Source organism: Artemia franciscana, chromosome 3, assembly GCF_032884065.1.
Source record: "Artemia franciscana chromosome 3, ASM3288406v1, whole genome shotgun sequence".
In the NCBI taxonomy this organism is placed as follows: Eukaryota; Metazoa; Arthropoda; class Branchiopoda; order Anostraca; family Artemiidae; genus Artemia; species Artemia franciscana.
The window spans coordinates 15,372,516-15,395,552 of record NC_088865.1 but is presented as its reverse complement, the minus strand read 5'-3'; the positions used below and the strand labels follow the sequence as shown (position 1 = coordinate 15,395,552).

The 23,037-nt window shown below is 35.1% G+C and overlaps 1 protein-coding gene across 1 annotated transcript in view; it reads left to right on the top strand.

The window, feature by feature from the left end:
* The first annotated feature begins 1,348 nt into the window (after window positions 1-1,348).
* LOC136024932 (DNA topoisomerase 2-binding protein 1-like) overlaps window positions 1,349-23,037 on the top strand; it is a 101,542-nt gene continuing 79,853 nt past the window's right edge. The window contains exons 1-4 of the mRNA XM_065700519.1: window positions 1,349-1,510; window positions 15,758-15,900; window positions 17,771-17,903; window positions 20,179-20,286. Of these exons, the coding sequence (XP_065556591.1) occupies window positions 1,412-1,510; window positions 15,758-15,900; window positions 17,771-17,903; window positions 20,179-20,286 (483 nt within the window). The 5' untranslated portion in view covers window positions 1,349-1,411. The remainder of the gene's footprint in view (window positions 1,511-15,757; window positions 15,901-17,770; window positions 17,904-20,178; window positions 20,287-23,037) is intronic.

The window sequence follows — 23,037 nt, the reverse complement described above, 5'->3', positions numbered from 1 at the left end:
GATTATTCTAGCAAATGATGTTGAAAATAGGATACGAAAATATTTTTTAATGGGATTTTTTTCAGTTTGCACCTCAAGGTACGAATAGGAATTGAATAAGAAACCGTCGATTTCTTTAAAAAGAAACAGAAATGTCGGAATTCTTCAGATTCTGGGAAATTCATATAAAAATGAGCTCCTTCAGCTCCTTCAAGCTTCAATTATTTTCTTTTTTGCATTTTACCACTCTATCCAAAGATTTAATGTAATTAAGCCTTTGTATTTCTAGTTGTGATATTTTGGTCATGGTTCTGTTTTGGTCCCTAAAATTATTTTGCTTATTGAAGAGATCTCATTGCGTTTTCTGTTACTCGTGAAATTTTTTGGTGTTGTATTACCATGTCAATGCACTAAGAATTAGCTAAAAGCCGCATTCATTAAAACTAGGTGACAGGAAAAAAAAGAAGGTTTTCAGTGAAAATTCTTGTCTTAAATAACCATAAAAGTTCAAAATACTTAGCTGCCACGTAGCTTAAGCTAATTTTTAGATTATAATCTTGCTTCAAAATAGGTTTCTAAAAAGATAAACCTAAAGAAAATATAATATTTAGTGACAAATTAAAAAATTTAGCCCTTATTAGGGAGATAGGGCATGGGGAAGTGGCTTTATTTATATAGGGTTATAGCTTTCGCAAGGGTTTGGAGAGGCGGCAACTCTGTTGAAAGGTGTAAATTTGGAGGGAAAACTAAAACTGTGAGGAATACTAACATATTAAGATTTGTCTCGAGGGCTCAGCTGGGAAATGGCCCCTTTGTCTTTTTTTGCTTTCATCTAAAATAGCAGCAGTTACAATTACATCGTCCAACTATGATCCTACGTCTGAGCACATGTTCTTTGATTTCAAAAGTCTCAAGTTTGAGAATTCCATAGACGAATTTGTTTCCAAGTAGACAGTTTCACTTTCGCACCATAAGTTTTTTAATGCAAAGGCTTAGCTTCAGAAAAAACCCTGAGTTCAAAATATTAAGCTGCCATTCAGCTTAAGATAATTCTTTTATATTTCAAACTTAAAATTGGCAAAAAAGTCAAGTATTCCCGTCTGCTGGGTAGGTTTATCCTTCTTCCCTGCGAATATTGAGGGGAGATAAACAAAATTACGACTCTTCCTGAAGTTTAAAGAAAAAACGATGAGAATAGCTTTCGGACTGAAAATTCAGCATTAATGTTGCACCCAGATGTAGCATTCTCCGTGGAACAAGCTTTCGGACACGCTCACTATAAAGTGAAGTCTCAAAAGTGGATTATTTCGATTAAAATTTTTGGGGCTTGTTCGGGCTTATTTTGAAAATCCCAGGGCGTTTTTTCACGCTGACAATGTGGCATCACTCGTGAAGACAGTTTTTAAATAGAAACGATTCTAAGGAACTGGAAATGTCAAACGAATCTGTGAACACTATTAGAATTCATTGCGTGATTCCTGAAGGGAAGACGATTGAAGAAGCATCTACCAACCTAAAAACGGCATTTCAGGTAAGCGCAACTTATATTTCATTAAATTCTGTTACTAGGAACAGTTCACTGCAGCATTAATCTACCTCAGGCCAACATACCTATGGGTACTCCTCCTTCAACCAAATCTATTCATAGCCTCTTTACACCCTTCAAAATTTTTTAGTTTCTGTTCAACCCTTTCTCTAAGGAAACCCTCCCACCCCATTCAGGTATGACCTGTATCTTGTTTATCCATAGATGGTTGACTGACAAGGACAAGCTTTGGTAGTCTATCATCATTTATTTGTAGAGCATGTCCTAGCCATCTCAACTGTTCCGCATCATAGCCCTAAAAAGCAGAACAAAACCACATTCTTTTTTACAGGCTAGGCTACTGTTTGAAAAGCAGTCAGCCAGATGCCTACCCAAAACAGTGTCTTGGCTATATAATTTCTTTGAAAAAATATATAACAATCCTCCTTCATCTTTCAGAGCACTTACAGATCAGGGAAAATTTGTAGCAGCTTAAGTTGCTGACATAGGAATAGGCTAAGGTGAACATACCAGTCAATGCTTTTTTTTATGTAATTTCTAAATATAATACCTCTTTTACTTTCAAATTCAGGTAAAATTCTAGTTAATTGACTTCTTGCTATCTCAGAAAGGGGTTAGGTTAGGAAAATGAAACTTTCAGGGATTGGTCTACAGGCTAAAGTATATCCCAGAAAGGTATTTTAAAGTACACACCTCCACTCCTTCTCCCTCTAGAGGGCCCTGAAATTTGTCTACATGACAGGTCAATTATGTATTGAAATTTTGACAAAACAACATTTTATCTTAATTTTCAGTTACCAGTTACTTTTTTGCTGCCTTTAGGTCTGAAAATCCAATTCCTGTTATTTGAGTAGAATTTTGAGCCATATCAATGATTTTTTGCAAAATTTAGGAAATGTATTTGCATATGTTTAAAACCTTAGAAATTAGGATTAAGCAAAGTTGCAAAGCTGAAAACAATTTGTAGAAATTCCAGTTAAGTAACTTCTTGCTATCTTGGAAAGGGGTTAGGTTAGAAAAATGAAACTTGTGGGGATGGGTCTACAGGCTAAAGTATATCTTGGGAAGGTATTTTAAAGTACCCACCTCCTCTTCTTCTCCCTCTAGAGGGCCCTGAAATCTGCTTAGATGACAGGTCTATACCTATTGAAATTTTGACAAAACAACATTATACCTTAATTTTCAGTTACCAGTTGCTTTTTCTCTGCCTTTAATTCTGAAAATGCAATTCCTGTTATTTGAGTAGAATTCTGAGCAATATCAATGTTTTTTTTTCAAAATTTAGAAAATGTATTTCATCTTTCATCTTCTGCATATAAAACCCTCAGTATCATAAAAACAGCTGTCTCCAGCCAATACCCAAGAGTTCTTATGAAGTTTTGTAAGGTGCTTGTACGTCCATGCCTGGAGGTCAGAATGTCATTGGCAGCCCCTTTTTTCAAAACAGATAAGAAATTGCTTGAGGATGTCCAGTGTCATGCCACTAAGATGGTTAGCAGCATGAATAAATTTCTATACAAAGAAAGACTACATTGTTTGAAGCTGCCAACGCTGACATACTGAAGGAAAAGGGGTGACATTATTTTAACAAAAAAAAAAATCTCTAAAAACACCCTTCCTGGTCTCTTTACACAGCCCTTGCACTCTGGTACTAGAGGACATTCTTTGAAGCTCCCCATGCAGCATTCCACAAGTAGACATAGAAGCCATTTCTTCAGCCAAAGAATCATCAATATGTGGAACCAGCTGTCTAAAGAAACAGTTTCTGCTACTTCAACTGACATGTTCAAGTCCCACCTTGATAGGGAATGGCTCTGCCAGGAGTTCCTTTACAATTGGAAGCTGCAGAGTCATCCACAAGAGTCTAGTCTAACAGCCACAATCTACACCAAATGAATTCTTTTTTTCATGGAGCATCACAAGGATAGATAATCCTTATACCACTCCAAGCTGCAATTTAAGGTAATATCTTAAAAACCTTATAAATTGGGATTGATCAAAGTTGTGAAGCTGAAAACAATTTTGTTGTACTTCATTCAAGCAGAAGATCTATTTTGCAAGATTTCACTTTTATAACATGCATATTTTAAAGGTCAGAGCCCTCTAGAGGGAGAAGGAGCAGAGGTAGGTACTTCAAAATACCTTCCCAGGACAGACTTTAGTCTGTAGACCCATCTGCAGACCCATGCTCCCCCTCTTTATGTGCAAGTATATAGCCCAAATTATATATTTCCCATGTATTTTCTGGCTCTTAGTTTTGTCTCAGTCAGGTCAATTTATAGGTAAACCAGCTTAAACAAGAGTAATGCTAATGGAGGTGTATAAGCAATATCTAAAATAAGAAAAAAGTATCATCTTTGAGGGTCTGTATAGGACTTTAAATTAAATTTGCAAGTATCTTGCAAATTTACCATATCACCATATCTTTCTATTCTTCCAAACTATTTTAATTATGTAAAAACAACCTGTGTAGTAGCTCTTCAGAAGGAGGCATTTTAGAACAAAAGTGAGACATTTTTAGATTGCTAATTTTATGTTTGTTTTTATGGTTTTGTTTGCATCTTTGGCAATTTATCCCCTCCTGTAATGGTCTCAAATAGTCCTAGGCAATGCAAAAACAACAACTAATAATTGATGGAAACTGACTCTAAAGCAGATAAAAATGGGATAAACATGGAAGTGTAACTTACTGATACCTGTTTTAGGTTATTAAATAATATTTTGGTCATTTTTTGCTTTTTTTTTGTATATCCTAGGACTATATGGGACCATTAGAGAAGAGCTATAGATGAATTGCTAAAAATACAAACAAAACTATAAAAATAAGCATGAAATTAAAAATCCAAAAATGCCTCTTTTTGTTCTAAAATATCTCCTTCTGAAGAGCTGCTATTCTAGACCTTTACCACACTGTGGGCCTTGGCTGTTTTACTTTTAACATTGCTACTGCATCTATCATAATAATACAACCCAGGTAAGCAAAGCTGTGCAACTTAGGTCTTCTTAACATTAATTTCCAAATTTATTCTTGCACACTAAACTCTCATAGCCTCCAAAGTTTATTTGCTCCCATATCAAGCCATCTTGGGATAAAAAATAAACACACCAGAGTTAACAAGAGAGCTAGGAATGCATTCTGCTTTCCTTACATAAGTCACAGACAAACCTCCTTCAGGGGTGGTTTCCTACTTAGTATTAAAAACAGTTCTGGCAAAGCAAAGTTCTATGTCTCCCTTAGACACAGAGGGAAATCATCCTATACTACAAAGTAAGACTTGGTGCAATAGACATTAACCACCGTGCCTTCACCTACAAGAGAACCACAGTATCTGGAAGTCCTCCCAGTCCCCACTTTGCAGATTTTGCCAAAAAGAAGATGAGACACTGGGTCACTTTCTGACAAACTGTAGTACCTCACTGATGAATTCTAACAGCAGCCATCCACAGCTACTGGGAGCATTTTGTGGTCCTGGTATCACATCAGCAGTACAATCCCTCATGCACCTAGAGTTAGAACAGCACACCCATGGAAGGTCTACCTAGCCCATTTTGAATGTCTATTACCTTGAAGCAAATCCCAACCTTTGGTAGAAAAATAAATAGGTCAAAATGGACCAGTATGCAAAGGTTTCTATTTTAAAGAAGAAGAAATCTAGACTATCAAGTCGTTTATTTTAATCAAGATACACTCTTATAGGCATGGCATTAGCATGGTATCTTTCAGTAAATCAATTTGTTATGAACTAAAAATATTGTCATCACAAGAAAAATTTGTCAACAAGCCCAAAAGTTTCAACTTCAGTTGTCAAAACATATAATGTATAAATTCTTACTACCACAAACAAAACTTAGCATGACACATTGATAATAGCACTGTGACTTGAAGTAAATTGGTGTAGGTTTTAGAACTTTTAGAGCCTCTTCTCTGGAGAGTTGTGACCCAAGAGGGACAAATGAAGCCAGGAGAAAGTTATTGTAGATGGGATGGGAGAGCATAGTCAGGGCAAATTTCAGGCTCAGTTTCTCATAAGGGACCAAGTTCAAATGCCTTCAGATAAAAAGAGTAAGGCAGCAGGGCACCTCCATAGATGATTGGTAGTGACCTCTTTTGAACCTGTTCAGTTTTATCACTTTCTTTTCTTGTCAGTGTAAAATGCCAGACAGGACATTTATATTCTGACACTGATGCAGAAAATAATTTTAGTGTATTCTTTGCAAACAAGGATTGTTTTATAGTTTTCAGAGTTTGAGAGCAATGTCTACCTTTTTTACAATTGATCTTGGATATTCTTGCTAAGTTGGATGGCTTAGGTAACCCTTAGTTCAAGTTGAGAACAGTAGCTGTGATAGCCAAGATAATATGTGTTAGTTCTAATAATAAGCAATCTTATTTATTATTAGGCTAGCCCTATTTATTGACTAGGGTAATACCTCTAGAGCTCAGACAGTGCCTAATCTTGGAAAGATATTTGGTTCCTAACCTTAAATATTTTGCAGGGTTAAGTTGCAATTGAGGGCTTCTTGTTATTATGGGAAGTGGGTAAGTGGGTTGAATGGAAATTTCAGAAATGAACCCAGAGCCTAAAATTTGTCCTTGGAATTTGCTATCAAGCTACTATCTCTACTGCTTCTTTGTTTATAGAGCTTAGAAGAGTGTAGCCTAGATGGCAGGTCTATGCCTATCTAAACTTTAACCAAAAATATTTTACCTTAATTTTGGGGTTTCAGTCTATTTGTCATTGGAAATATTGGCTAATCTCTGTTATGCATGATATCAAGCCATATCAAAGCTTGTTTACCCAAGAATTTCCCCCTAAATTTATAAAATAGATTTTTAAATCTTGTAAAACAGGATTGAGCAAAAATATGGAGATAGGGATTACAAAATAGATTTGGAGAATGTCAGTGACATTCTTTCTAAAGGTAAATCAGTGAGTTAAATTGACAGTTATACCTTCTCTATTGTTCCATTTTTATTGGACTCATAGACTCATATTATCTGAAATATATGCTTGAAATCAATATGGCGGCAAATAGTGTTGCCAATGTGAAATACTTGTTCTGGGACAGTTGTCACCCAAGAGTGTTGTCATAGTAGTATCTAAATAAATAGTAGCCAAATGAGTGGAGCATCGAAATGAGCTTGTTAGTCACCAAAAAAAAGGCATCAATAAATGTGCAGCATGTGATAAAAATTTAGCCAATGATAGCTATGTGCTGCTCTGCAATTGCTGTGAAATGTGGCTGTGTGTAGAGTGCCTGTACATATTGAAATCAGAATACAAACTTTTTGCAAAAATGAGTTAGTGCCTGGGGCTGGCATGGTACTGCCCTGTTTGCAAACAAAAATATCAGGAAACTACTCCTGAGGCTATTAAGAAGATTGTAACTGAATCTCTCCCTAAATTCAAACCAGATTTGCAAAATGAGCTATACCTCAAATTTCAAGCTTTACTTAAACCAGTTGGTGAATAAATCTCAAAATTAGAAGCGAAAATTATGGATAAATGCTCAAAGGCAAAGTAAAGGTCTCAGTTCTGCAGGAAATTTCAAATGTGAAGATCCCTCAAGTACCCAAGTAAGGGCCTCTACATATTCCACTTAAGCAGTGCAACATGAGCTCTGTGATACAGAAACAGAAATACCTTATAATGTTTGGATAAGAAGAAAAAGGGATGGCAAGTCAAAAACTTCAGAATAAAGCTGATCTACAGTTCATTAATAATGAAATGATGCAGAGCTGTTCAGTTAAATATTCTTTTTTGGTGCTGTCTGGCTGTAAGCAGGCTAATAGAAATAGACCAGTTAAATTAATGTTTAAGTCACCAATTGACTTTGATTCAGCTATCTTCTTTTTTACCAGCATAGAAGCTGAGCTTAAGGTGAAGATTCCATATTTCTGGGTTGTGCATGACAGGGGTGATGCTGAACTGGTGATGAAAAAGAAGTATGATGCTTTGAAACTACAGCTGAAGGAAAAGATTGATGCTGGTGAGGTTGGTTGGAGGAATAAGACTTGCAGGAGTGAGCTGGAATTAGTTCAAGAACAACAGCCTTTTCATTCCCATGCCGAATTTGAAATCTCATTGTGATCCACTTTTGGTGCTTTACACTAATGCAGATTCTCTCTCCTCCAAATGGATAGAGTTTAGTGAGTTAATTAACAAATGGAGACCACACATAGTCACTGTTATGGAAGTTTTACTGAAATATTTCAGTGATCCATCTATTTTTACTCAGCAGCTACCACATTGTAGTTTAGTGTTTAACAAATCAGCTAAAAGGGCATCTGTGTTTACATTTAAGAATCTATACAGTTTTCTATGGTAATTGATCCATTAGTAGATTCAGTGTCAGAATGTGTTTGGCTATTGATATCAAGCTACCTTCTCAAAGTAATAACATATGTATTTCTGTTTTTGTTTTTTTTTCAGCATCCTATATCCATTCTTACAAGCCCTATTAACAATGCTAATATTCTTGCATGCCTTTCTTGTCTTGCAAAATGTTGTTTTGAATTACTTATTTTGGGTGACTTTACCTTACCGTGCATAGATTGGTGTGTCCATAGTACAAGTCAGCCAAGTCTGTCTTATGAACAGCAGTTTTTAGATAGAGTGGATAATATTTACTTGTACGAGCATATTGTTAGGCCAACTTGAGCCAGAAATGTTGCCACCCCATCTATTTTGGACCCTGTCATTGCTAAATCTGTAGATGATGTTTTGACCACACATTTTAGACTACCTTTAGGTAAAAGGGATAACGTTCCCTTTGAGATTTATATGAATACCAATGTTCAGAGAGAGGGAGTTAACACTTTGAGGTATAATTATATTAATGCATATTATGAATCTATTAAGAATTAATACCATGCATGAGCTAAAAACTTCTCAAGTGTCTCTGGATTTTGCTTTTGATTTTCTGAAAGAAGTTTTAAAGTGGTGTAGGGAGAAATTTGTTCCATTGGGGAGTAATTCTTCTGACCACAGAAGAAAGCCTAAGCTTCCACGTCAAGCACTCCAAGTAATTCGTTAAAAAAACAATCTTTGGCAGTCTTATATTGAATTGCAAAATAGAGATAAATGGTCTGCATACTCAAGAGCAAGAAATAGGGTTAATAAACTTCTTAGAGCCAATTGTGAAGAGCTTGAGACACATATTATTCAATCTATTACTACATCACCAAAAATACTTTGTAAATAGAATGTAAATAGAAATAAATTAAACCTGGTACAATCTATATAAAAATTTACACATCCAACTACACAATTAACAATTGATAATGATTTTGAAAACGCCCAACATTTTTAATGATACTTTTGCTTCTGTTTTTGTTACGAATACCCTCACGTTTTGAAATACTAACAACATGACCTGAAACTACTTCACCCTTTAGTGATTCAGAATATTCAGTAATTGAAGGGTTTAATATTCTTGAAAAATTAGACACATCAAAATCAACAGATGTTAGACTGATTCGCAAATGAAAGGATTAAAAAAATAGATGCAGAAATTGTAGAGCAACTTACTTTCATATTTAATTTATCTTTTGTATGTGGGTTGTGCCCTTCTGCCTGGAAGAAAGCTATAGTAAAACCCCTTCATAAAAGGGTTCTAAATCAGAATTTACAAATTATTGATTAATTTCAATCACATCTATTTTTTATCAGGTGGTGGAAAAATCGATTATAGAGCAAATTCAGAAGTACTTTGAGGACAATAGTCTTTGGAGTCCTGCTCAGCCTGGATTTCAAAAACAAAGATCTTGTAATACCCAAGTTCTTGAGGCAATTGCTGACTTTTGGGGCTTTGCAGACCTATGTGTACCATTTGATTGTGTTTATATTGACTTTTCAAAAGGCTTTTGATAAGGCATCAATACCCTTACTTCTTCGTAAATGTGCTATATCAAACAGTTTGTGGTAACAAACTGTAGTAAGGAGCGACCCGGCTCAATAGTAAACGAAACTCTAAAAATCGGAATTTTGACGCTAAAAGATACATCAAAAGAATCGGATTTTCATGCTGATTTTAAATATATAAGTTTCATCGAATTTGTCTTTGTCATCAAAAGTTACGAGCCTGAGAAAATTTATCTTATTTTGGGGGAAACACCCCTTAAAAGTCATAGAATCTTAACGAAAATCACACCATCGCATTCAGCATATCAAAGAACCCTATAGTAAAAATTTCAAGCTCCTATCTACAAAAATGTGGAATTTCGGGGGCTAGATGGAGGAGGCTATGTGGGAGGATCTTTCCTTGGAGGAATATGTCATGGGGGAAGATAAATTCAATGAAAAGGGCGCAGGATTTTCTAGCATTACTATAAAAAAACAATGAAAAAATAAACATGAAAAAGTTTTTTCAATTGAAAGTAAGGAGTAGCATTAAAACTTAAAACGAACAGAGGTTATTAAGCATATGAGGGGCTCTAAAAATACTTTAGCATAAAGAGCGAGGTATTTAGGAGGAGATAAATACCTTGCTCTTTATGCTAAAGTATTTTTAGTAATTTCAACTATTTATTCTACAGCCTTTCTGATTTGGGAGTCATTCTTAAAGAATTGGGACAAAACTTAAGATTTAGTATAAAGAGCAAGGTATTAACGAGGGGACCTGTTTTATTCTGTTTATTTGTTAATGACTTGGCTTCTTCTATCCATAACTCATTTTTAAAACTGTTTTGCAACAACGTGAAAGTCTACTTACCCATAAAAGATCTAATAGATGTACAATTTATGTAAGAGGACCTGGATTCCCTGACTCAGTGGTGTGAATCCTATTCCATGTTTATAAATCCGTCCAAGTGTGTTGTTTTACATTATGGTTGTAGGATACCTCACAATTACATGTATTTTTTTTGATATGATGCAGAAATGGTGAAGAAAATGGTGCATGGACACGTGCACCATTTCTTCCTTCTGAAGAAATGGTGCAATACCTTGGTATTCATTTCAATACCCAACTAAAATTTGATAAGCATGTTTCAGCAATCATGAAAAATTGTCAATTATTGTCTTTGAAGAGTAGTTTAAGAAAATTCAATCTTCGAAATTGCTTTTGCTTTACAAGTCTCTTGTTTGCCCACCTCTTGAGCATAACACTTCCGTCTTGCTTTCTTTAAATGTAATGGATGAGTTTCATTTAGAAAAGGCAAAAAAGGAGGGCGTCAAGGATGATTCCTTATCTTCAACATCCTCCCTACGAAGAGCAACTTTCTAGGCTTGGTATTCTATCATTACATTTCAGACGGCATCGTGGTAACCTTATCAACGGATTCTGTATTATCAAAGGTATAAACGACCTAGATTTTTGTTCATTTTTCAAACACAGTCACTATCAAACAACCCACCAACACCATTGTGAACTGTGCCCTCCAAAATCAAATGAGGAAATAGGGCAATGTTAATTTTCCAGTAGGGTTGTTTTACCTTGGAATAGTCTACCCATTAAAATCATGGAAGCTGGGAATGTGCAGATATTTAAACGTTCTTTAGTTTGGACACCTTTCTATTTACGAGTTTTTGATGTTTAGTTATTAGTTATAAGTTGATCTTTTTGTTTGAGTTGAGTTCTGGACATGAGTTGCTTTAAGTGTTGCTAGTGTTACTAATTATCTTATTTCTTGTTTTGTGTCCATAGTGACAAGCATTATTCCTTACTGTTTGATTTATTAATAAAAAACAACATGCCAATTGATGGACAACATGGCCTCAGAAAAGGTTGATCTATAGAGAATAATCTTTGTCCATTGTGCACTACTATCTCACTAAGAAACAAAGCCTACAGAGTTAATTTTAATATAATTGAATGGATTATCAGTTTTCTTAGTGGAAAAACACAACATATAATCCTCTATGATCAAATGGGATAAGAATATACTTGAATCCAGTGCCTTTCCTCAGCACTGTGCCATAGGTCACAAAGTTTTGACCTACATTGTTCAGCCTATACATTAATGATTCAGCAGCTGTAGTTTCCAATAACCTGACTCTCTCTGCAGATGATTTGCAAATGGATTGGACCTGCAGAGTATAAACAATGCAGTATCAATACAAATTCACCTTGACAATCTGTGAAGCTGGTGCAAGCAGTGGGGTCTGGACTTTAATGCAGGTAAATGTAAAGTCCTTCATCTAGGTCCAAGAAAACTATACCAGAATTATCTCTTGGTGTCCAGCACAGGCACAATAACAATTCTTGAAAGTGTCAAAGAAGTATGTGATCTTAGTGTTATTGTAGAAGTCATTGATGATAGTACATTAAATTCAGTGGACATTTTCAGCGCCAAGTTGCAGGAGCCATTATGGTACTTGGACTGATAAAAAGAGTCATCATTACTAGAATTATAATTATAAAGAAACTGTACACAGAATTAGAACTTCCAAAACTTGAATTTGAATCAATCGATGCCCACCTTCGCTATAAAAAAGATTAACATGCACTGGAGAAACCCCAAAAGCGAGCTATTAAGCTCCTGAACAATTTCAAATACCTGTAGTATGAGGAATGCCTAAACAAGCTCAATCTTCTAACTTTCACCTTTAGTAGAAAGTATAGGGACATAATGATGAAAGACACTTTTGGATACAGATGTTAGAAACGCCCCTTTCTCTCCAGCTGAATCAAGAATCACCAGGGGATGCTCAAAGAAGCTATAACAGTTTACCCACAAAGACCATTAACTGTGCAACTTCTTTGCTTCCTGACGTGTCCCCTTTTGGAATTCTCTAAGTGAAGCAACAGCCCAGGCAAAATCCATCAAAGTGTTAAACAAGTCAGAGGATGGCAACTGGAGAGACATGAAGTCAAAACTCATCTGGGACGCCCCTGAGCTCATACAGAGAAATTAGCACTACAAGATCACCTACTCAACAACAATCTAAAGGAGAATCATCCCCCTTTGTCATTGGCAAATGTGATTTAAAGGAAAGGTTGACAATCTTTGAAAAGGGAAGGAGTGGAGGTAAGTACTTCAAAATAACTTCCCACAGGGTCATTGACGCACTGAATACAGTGGATGATTGGATTTATTTCAAATTATCTCTTAAGTGTTGACAATGAACTGTACATGTATTTGTGTTTTGACAACTAAAACGAATATTCGGTTTATCTGCTGCTTTAGTTCGTTAGTTATATTTTGACTAGTCAGTTATGGTGTACTGATTTTAAGTGGACGATTAGAAATATTTTTAATTTTTTCTCAAGTGTTGACTATAGATTGTAGGCTATATATATTTATGTTTATTCGGCTTGTCTGCTGCCTGTTTGGAAATGAATTGAAATTGAATGCATTCCTTCGAGTTTCACTCGCTTTTCTTGACTTATTTCAGGGAGATAGACAAAATCCCTTCATCTAGAATTTTTCTTGATGTAGACAGTTGGGATTGGCTGATGATTGTGACTAGCACTAGGCTAGTTGTAATTTGCTGACTCCATTCTAGGAACCTTTATTTACGTTTAAACTTGAATAAAAGTTATCCCTACATCCTAGCCTATTTAAATACAACTACTCTGCTTCGTAACATTTGCCTTACATTGAATGTATCTATGATAGAGTCTGTCTATGATTCAGATTATTTTTTTTTTTTTAACTTTAAGACTCATGTCTAAGATTTGGCAGCATTTTCAAAGCAAAGGCTCAAGATAAAAGAGTGTATCTGTCATTAGGCTCCACTATTGACTCTCAGAACATTTAAATTGTTTGTTTGGAAAATAATGAAAATATTCAAGCTAGTCATATACTTATCACAAAAGTTTTGAAAAATCAATGTTGATACAATCCACTTTCTAGGTTGCATAATGGAGACTAGCTGTTTAAATATTGAATATCTTGTCCTATTCAATTTGCTAAGGTTGCCTAATCCTTAAAAATTACCCTGTTAGTGCTCATAATCAAACCCTTAATAACAAAAGGTTTTACCATTCAGTTTCCCTATTGACACTATTTTTCAAATATAATGATTGCAATCATGACACAGCACCCCATCTCCCCACCCCCTTCTGGTGCCAGATATAGCCCTAAATAACAAACGTATCATTTGATTTTCATTGTTTTAATTGTTTTACATCTTTGTTAATGTCTATTTGCATTCTAAACCCAATCAGTAATATCACACTGCTATAAAAGAGTGTGTTAGCTGAATATATTACCTGAGATTATTTAAAAATTTGATAAGAAACCAAAGAAAAGGTGAAAATCCAATTAATGGAAACTTTGTACATATTACTCCACCTTGATTTGCAGCAACTAGTAATCAAGGTTAAACTTAGATTTTGAGTCAGTGATGAAGTAAGCACAAACATCAGTAGCATCCCATAAGGTTTGGCTTGGTTTTGTACATCAATTGTGATCAGCTGATTTTTTGACAGCATGATACTAGGAACAGTTACTTTTTTTCTGCAAGGGAATTCCATATATTCATGAAATGTTGTTGGTTTTTTATATAACTTCATTGGGTGAACTCTTGTTTATGCTATGTCATCCACCTGGAAGGGGTTTCTCCTGAAGTTAGTAGCTCATAGGCCTTGATAGCGTCTCCTTTTTCCTTCTGCAGCCTAGGGTGCGAATCTTGAGCTTCTTGAGATGTAATGGGTAATCAGTGTTTTCTCTGCTCATTATATGTCAGGCCACCATGGAAAAGATGGCGTAACAAAGCTGCAATGCGGCTTGGTAGTTTTCAAGTTTGTTGGAGGATTTTCAAAATACTGTTTCTGTATATAAAAATCTGTTTGCTCAAAGAAAAGCTGTCAAAACAAAAGTTGTGCTTCTAAGTGTTGGCAGCTTTGGAACTTTGTTCATACCTGCTTTTATGCCTAGTTTTGGACTTGTTGAGCTTATAGCTATATCTGGCTTCATTGGAGAGATAGGGTACATTGTCACAATAACAAGTATTATATTTGGAAATAGGGTTACTTAGGGATCAGATGGTACTAGCCTTTTGTTATTATAGTGTTTCCTTGTGAAGAATAGTAATTCCTAAGCATTATCAAAAGAAATATTGCATTTTTAGCCTTAGGCTGCATCCAAAATTTTCTGATTTTTTTTCTTTTTCAGATTGGCTCTTTTTAGGTAATTAAAGCAAATTTTAAAAACAGGTAGATACAACAAGTGTTATTTAATAAGGTCCGTTTGAACATAAGTCCACAACAAATGATTATTCCAAAAAAGTAAATTTATTTTCAGAAAGTGCATACTTTACTCTATTTTTTACATAGTTACCAAGTATTTTGTAACACTTTTCATGCCTCTCAACTAATTTAAAGTAAAGTCTTTAGAAGAACTTGCCGCCGGCTCCAATAACCAAGAGTTCACTGTTGTTTTTGTGTCGTCGTGATCTTTTTAATGGTTGCCACTGAGGTGGCAACCGATTCAGCTAGAGACGAAACATGGGTTTCGCATATCACGCCCAAATCGAGGCATTAGAACATGGAATGGAAACATACACACGTCCCTGGAAATTTGAAGGATGATTATCCTCTCTCCCAGCACAACATCAAGTTGTCAGTTTCGAAATAGGCATGGTGTTTTTTCGGTCAACTTCATGCAATGGAGGAGCCACTATCAATTTAGAAGCATACTGCCTAACCTTCAAAAAACTCCACAGAGCAAATAAAAAAAAAGTTTTGGCTGAAAATTTTAGATCACCCCTGATACGGTCCTGATCTTGCACCAAGTGATTGCCATCCGTTTCTCCAACTCAAGCAACACCTCAGTCGCAAATATTACAAAGATGATGACGACGTAAAAACGGATGTGAATTTCTGGTTAGCAGAACAGGCGACAAGTTTTTATACAGAGTTACATTCAAATTAGTTGAGAAGTGTGATGAGTCTTACAAAAAACTTGGCAACTATGCTCTTAAATAGAGTAACCTATGCACTTTTTGAAAATAAATTTACTTTTTTTTTAAATAATCATTTGTTGTGTACTTATTATCAAAAGGACCTTAATTAAAAAACACGCCTCGTATTACAGACAAGTAGATCATAGTAGATATTAAAACAGGGCCCGTGATGAAACATATCTGTTTTCTGAGACGCATACATATGGTTCTAAGTAGGTCTTCAAAAGTAGAATTTGACAAGTAACTAATTTTAAAAATTTTGCTTCTTTGTGATTGACTATTAAATATGACGTTTTATCTATTTCACACCATCGTTCTAAATTTATATTCCAATTAACTTTTTGATACTGATCATTTGAATATTATTGTATTTTTGCAGCGCTGTCTTGATAATATAAAGACAGATACTCAATGGATAGAAGAAAGAGATGTTCTCAAACTTAGTCCTGTCAAAAGTGATGTTTTTATTTTGGACCCCCTTGAAGGCCCCATACTTGAGTATTTGGAAAAATTTAAATGCTGGTAACGTTTATTTTATTGTTCAATCTTTTCTTCCTCTTTAGTTCGCCTCATCTGGAAGCCAGAGAAAAAAGAGGATGACAAAAAAAGAAGAATGTAAGAAAAATGATCTTCAATTTGAATGTTTTGTTGCTTTCTTCTTAATAAAAAATAAATTAATTAAAGAAAAACTCTTTCAATTAAAAGGGAAAGCTTTTGAATTACCAGTCAAATTAGAAAGTCACTGTAAGAAATTTAAGATATAAGAGGTAAAATAAATGTGAAGCAGATATGTCTGTCAAAACTAATATTTATTTGCAATGTGTTTGACTCTGAAGGTTATCCTTTTATGATTAGACGTGTTTATTTTTCTTTTATTCTCTTATTTATGTTTTATCTTTCTTATTACTGTTTCTCAAAATAGAGCTCCTTTTTCAGCCTTCTTCTTTGATATAAACTTGAGCATTTTGTTGGGAGGGGAGGGATGTCATCAGAACCCCAGCTTTAATTGGTTGGATGTAAGTGTGATGAAAAGGGTTCCTTGTAGAATTAATTACAGTCCATAGAGTTAAAGCAAAAGATATGTAGATCAAGTTATCTTCATGTTCTGAAATACTAGTAAATAATATGTCTTTAAAGTTACTGATTTAAAGTGTGTTACCTTGTAAGATTTGGATTGAAACTTTACAATCACCGTGCTTACTGTGCTCTGTGCTGTGCTTGCAACTTGTGCTGTGCTTAGGCTCTTGTACCTCATAGATTTGTGTTCATTTTTAGCAAAAAGTTGAACGCATTTAGCAAATTTAGGGCGATAAGACGAAGTTATGGTAAAAATAATAAATAAATAAAACCTAGAATATATGGAACTTAGAACATTCTTTATAATACATGTCCTCGTGCATTGTACCACTGAAATGACTATTAATCTCTAACGGTTCTATGTGTGTGTTTGAATTTTGCGGAAGCTATTCAAACATATAGGAGTAAAGTATTTTTAAAAACGCAACTAAACATATGCTAAAAACCTAAGGTAGTTAGGCTGGAGCCTCTGCCTCAGTTTGCATCAAAAGTCTGTATTGATAGATGAATACTTTTAGTTGACTGGCTAGTTAAAATATATCATCAATTTTGATGGTAGTACAGCTATGAAATAGCTCTGCCATAAAACATAAAAACGCGTAGAAATAACCAAAGACGAAGTTATAAACACGTTCTAATTAGAATTATTTAATTTTGTTCAGTCAATTCAAATTATAACGCGTGTTTCAGTAATGGCAGTGTTGTCTGTGAGTAGTAACACAAGTTGTACAGTTTTTGAATATCCAAAGTGTAATGCATCATTAGCTTGAACAAAAATGATGGAATAATGCTTCAACAGTTGAAAGTTTGAAGGCCTTTAAGTTAAATAACCTGGGCAGGGTTTTGTTCGTACAAAATGCCCCTTCCCCCTGTACAAGACTTTGGTTTCTACTTGTTCATTCTTTTTTTTTTCTTTGCTTTGCAAATAAGATAACTTTTATTCACAAATACACATACAGGGTGACCCAAAAAGATTCGTACCCATAAAAATTTCAATTATGGTTTTGATTAAAAAGCTATTTATTTCAAATTACGACCACACACTATTGAGTTTATGGAAGACCATTCACCAGAGTTTCAGCTATTTCTATCAATTTTGAGTCAATTTATGGCTTTAAAAAAAGCTTTTTAATCAAAACCGTAATTGAAATTTTCATGGGTACGAATCTTTTTGGGTCACCCTGTAGAAACCCGACGCATTAGACTCGAAAAAGCTCAGTAGTCTTGAACAGTGTGTGTGTGTCTGGGAGGAGAGGGGTATTAAACATATTATATACTCTTTGAATTGACAATTTCAAATTCTTATTTTTTTTAGCATTATTGGGCCAAGATGTCTTATTTCAAGTATCGAAAGATGTGAACCCATCCCTCCAAGTCGTGTGCCACTAGCTAACCTTGCCATGCAGAATCTCGTAATTACACTCAGTGGCTTTGAAAAGGCTAAAAAGGTACAGATTTTATTTATAAATTGAGGCACGATTTATATATTTTTAGGAGGGTATGGGAGGAGGTCTAAAGTGAGCATAGTCCTGGCAAGATATGTTAGAAAAGTGTTGCCACCTTGTGGCAGCTTCGTGGATGAGACTGAGCCGAGACTCACGATTCAAGGTTCCTCGGTTCTGTTACACGTGTCACAATGAATTTAACCCGTCCTAGCTGAGTGGTAGGCGCGCTAGGCTCGAAATTCTTTGTTGGTTTTCATGGGCCCTGACAGGGGGCCATGGTTCCCCCTGGAAATTTGGGACTATAAATTAATTATAAAGAATTCCAAAGGAAAAAGAACAGAATAGGGAAAAATTATAAAAAAAATGTGTGCTGCCCCATTGTTGGCTGGCTTCCAATAGATTTTGACCCTTAAGAAGGAAAATATAAGTTCTAATTTGTGACTGAATGACCCCTTTCCAGTTTTCCACACACATTTTTTCTATATGATTTGGTTGGAGAAAAAAAAAAAAAATCAAATTTTTCATAGTAATGAATAGTAAGTAAATAACGATCCTTGTCAATAACGAAATTATAAGAGCCTAACTAGTGATAACATTCAATTAAGAATTAGCTTTTTATGGTGATCCTAAAAAAGTATTTGTTTATTAGTAATTAGCGCAGTTATTAGTACACGAGAAAGTTAGTATAATTATAGAAAACACAAGGAAAACAACTTAATAAGGGGCAATTTCGATAAAAATATGCCGTCAACTTTTGCTTGCATTGCAAGAGTACCCATGAGCTGATATATGAAGTCACTATAATCAGAAATGTTTATCCTGAACCGAGAACTGGGAACTTTTGTATTTTCCCTCTGAACAGAAGCGTTTTTTGTTTTTACTATCATTTATTTTTTTTCCAGGAGTGATTGTATTTATCTAATTGTCCCTTTGAAAAATATTTAATTTTTTACAGTTATGAAGCATAAAGGCGTCGAATATATTGGTTTTTGTCATTCAAAATTAGATTTAAAATATTGAATTAAAAATTTCTATTTGATTTTCTTGATTTTATTTTAATTTTTTACTTTGAACAAACTACTTTGATAAAGCGTTACTTTTTATTAACACTGAGTCTAAAGTCGTTAAATATTTTGATGTTAAATAACCAAGTTCAACCAAGTTGCTCCTTACTTTCAGTTGAAAAAACTTGTATTTTAAAATTTTATTTCTGATAATTTTTTGAATAACTCCAGGATACCTGGGTCCATCTTCACGGAAAAATTCCACTCCCCAAGGAAATACCCTCTGGGCAATTCAATCTTGATGAAAATTCACCCCGGGCAATTACCCCCTAATCTAGTCGGACTTGTAAGTGTTTTACATTTCTGGAGGATTTTCACATAAAAACAAATAGGTTTTCTATATAACATACTCTATAATAAAATTGTGTAGGTAGAAATCCTACTAAATAGATTAGACCATGTTTGCTCTCTACAATAGCTGTAAGCTAACATGAGCATGTCAATAAAAATTAAATAATGTAAGGAACTACAGAATTAGGAACTCACAAAACTTACTGCCAAAATATAATTTATCCCGCTTTTTCTTTTCTCTGAGATTTGACTGGATTGATTAGTGCTTATTATTATCGTTTTATTATACTAAAACCTTCTCAAAATATGTTTTATTTTTAGCAACGTAGAAGTGATATTCTATCCTTTTGGGGGTTTCGGGGGATAGGCGAATTCCTTATATTTTTTAGTTTAACTCTATTTCCATTTCCGCTATTTGATGTCATTTTAAGTCTGAAATCTTATAAAAGCAAATTTATACTTGTTTTTAGTTTTGGCAATTGTGCTTCCTTTATTTGTTCTCGTTAGACATTCAATTTACCTGTTTGATTTTGTTTTGCCATTTCGTTTTTTTTTTATTTCATTTTTTATATTTATATTTGTTTTTGGTGCTTGCAAATTAAAATTTTCACTTTCAATCACTTTCAAATTTTCTCAATGTCATACCATAAATCTTGTATAGCATGGAAAGTTCCTATCTTCTCTATTGAAGATAGAGAAGCACATTTCTTGCACATTTTTTCCGCCTTCGCAGGTGCGTAATGACAAATTGCCAAGTAGCAACTGAAGCTATTACGATCTACGTAAAAGGAAATTTCCCTTGATAAAATATTTTTTTCTATCGTTTACTCCCTCTCTTCCTTTTCTCTTCCCTCTCACTTTTTTCCTCCTATAATTTGCAAGTGGATTTTTGTACCAATTGAATGACATATATTTGGTTTCAGGAACGATTAGCTAGGAAAATTGAAATGATGGGAGGTATTTATCAACTCCATTTTGTCGAATCAGTTACACATGTTGTTGTACATGAAGCTCTATCCATAAAGTACAATGTAAGTGAGATAGTATTATTTATTTGTTGTATTTATTTTAGGAAGTTAGGCTGTTTTTAATTAGGCTGTGATAGTTGAAGTAAAAAAAATTAAATGAAATGAAGCTTTGTTTATGAAATATAAAAAAATGTGTCTATCATTTTTGTGATCTATATCAAAAAGAAAAAAGCGAAGAAATTAAATATTTTAAATTCACTGTTTTGAATTGTATTTTTTCTTTGTATTGAAATTTGAATCGATATATTTTCATTGCGTTTTAAATTCAACCATAAAGTTGTTCAAGTAATAAATATACACAGATGGCCATTACTTGCTTCTTTAACTTGATCGTGTCTTTTCTGGCGCCAAAAGATTTTCGGCCATCTATTAAACTAGAAGATTTTTGAGCATCTATTAAACTAAAAGATTTCCGGTCATCTATGAAACCAAAAGTAACCAAAGATTTAGTATTCCTGACTTTGCTTAGTGCTATTGTCATGTAAATTAAATACGAGATCACCCTATTTGAACTTCATTCAGCTAGTTTGGTGGTAGCGTCATGTATATTTTGTAGCTTACTGCAATTGGGCTTCTAAAAGCGCCGCCAGATGGTTCTACCATAGCCACAACCTCCATCAAACGCTCTCATCGTGGGAAACGTTGAGATAGACTAAAAAAGGGGATGAAGATACCCGTGTTAGTTTCAAAAAGGACCAAGACTAAAGCCCTGTCGTGTGAACTAAGTTGCCTAGTATGAGTATACTGTTTTCCTGCTCATCAAACGCCACCTGTGCTCACTCCTTGTTATAGCGAGCCGGTTGTGATTAGCGACTGTGATAAAACCCCACCTGCTCTAGGTTTTCAGTGTTTTTCAGTTAAACAAAAGCTGCCTAATATACTTGTGTGTAAAACCCATTCCTTTAGCAATAAAATCGACGAACTCGAAGTTGTAACAAAGCAGAACAACGCCTCAATCGCAATAATAAGTGAATGTTAGGACATTACTTCTGAATCAGCGCGCATTAAAGGATGCACTGACTACTTTAATGCCCATCGCCATCTTGGCCTAGATCGTCGTAGAGGCGACTTAGGACTTTATTTTTGGGACGATCCACTGTCAAAGCTATTAAGCAATCCACTTGACTCCAACCATGAGATATTGTGGACGGAATGTAAACCGACACATTTATCAAGAAGATTCTCGTGTTTGATAATCGCTTCGGTGTATTACCCTGAGATTGTGAGAAACAGGAAAGAACTTATTGAGGACATACAGTTTTTATGGCACTTGGTATCTACAAAGTGACATATAGCGATCTCAAATTCTGTCAGTCTGTCGGTCTCGGTTTTGCTAGTTTAGGCACTTCCAGGTAAGCTAGGACGATGAAATGTGGCAGGCGTATCAGGAACCAGACCAGATTAAATTAGAAATTATTGTTTCCCCGGTTCGACTATCTGGGGGGAGTGGGGTGACGGTTAAGTCGGAAAAAATAGAAAAAATGAGGTATTTTTAACTTACGAACGGGTGATTGGATCTTAATGAAATTTGATATTTAGAATGATATCGTGTCTCAGAATGAAACTCGGGATGAAACTTGGTGTGAAAAATAAGGAGAAGTCCTAGATACGTGATTGATATAACCGGGACGGATTCGCTCTATTTGGGGGGGGGGGTTAATTCTGAAAAATTAAAAAAAATGAGGTATTTTTAAGTTACGAAGGAGTGATGGATGTTAATTTCATATTTAAAAGGACCTTGTAACTCAGACTCTTATTTTAAATCCCGACCGTATCCAGAGTCATTAGGGGGGGGGGGGAGACCGGAAATCTTTGAAAACACTTAAAGTGGAGAGATCAGGATGAAGCTTGGTAGGAAGAATAAAAACAAGTCCAGGATACGTGACTGACATAACCGGACCGAATCCGCTCTGGATCCGGTGACATTGGGGGGAGTTGGGGGAACCTAAAATCTTGGAAAAAGCTTAGAGTAGAGGGATTGGGATGAAAATGGTGGGAAAAATAATCAGAAGTCCTAGTCACGTGATTGACATAACTGGAACAGATCCGCTCTATTAAGGTAGTTGGGGGGGGGGGGGGGTAATTCTAAAAAATTAGAAAAAATGAGGTATTTTTAACTTACGAAGGAGTGATCGGATCATAATGAAATTTCATATTTAGAAGGTCCTCGTAACTCAAATCTCTTGATTCAAATCCCAACCGGATCCATCATCATTGGGGGCAGGGGGAATCTTGGAAAACACTTAAAGTGGAGAGATCAGGATGAAACTAGGCGGGAAGAATAAAAACATGTCCAAGATTTGTGACCGACATAACCGGACCGGATCCGCTCTCTTTGGTTGAGTGAGGGGGGGGGGAGTAATTCGGAAAAATTAGAAAAAATGAGGTACTTGTAACTTACGAACGGGTAATCAGATCTTAATGAAATTTGATATTTGGAAGGACTTGGTGCTTTAGAGCTCTTATTTTAAATCCCGACCAGATCCGGTGACATTGGGGGGAGTTGAAGGGGGAACCCGGAATTCTTGGATAACGGTAAAATTGAGGTATCTTTATCTTATGAATGGGTGATTGGATCTTTATAAAACTTGATATATAGAACAATCTTATGTCTCAGGTGCTCCGTTTTCAATTCGAATCGGATTCGGGGACAAGGGGGTTGGAGGGGGAAACAGAAATCTTGGTAAACGCCTAGAGTGGAGAGATTTGAATGAAACTTGATGGGAAGAATAAGCACAAGTTATAGATACGTGC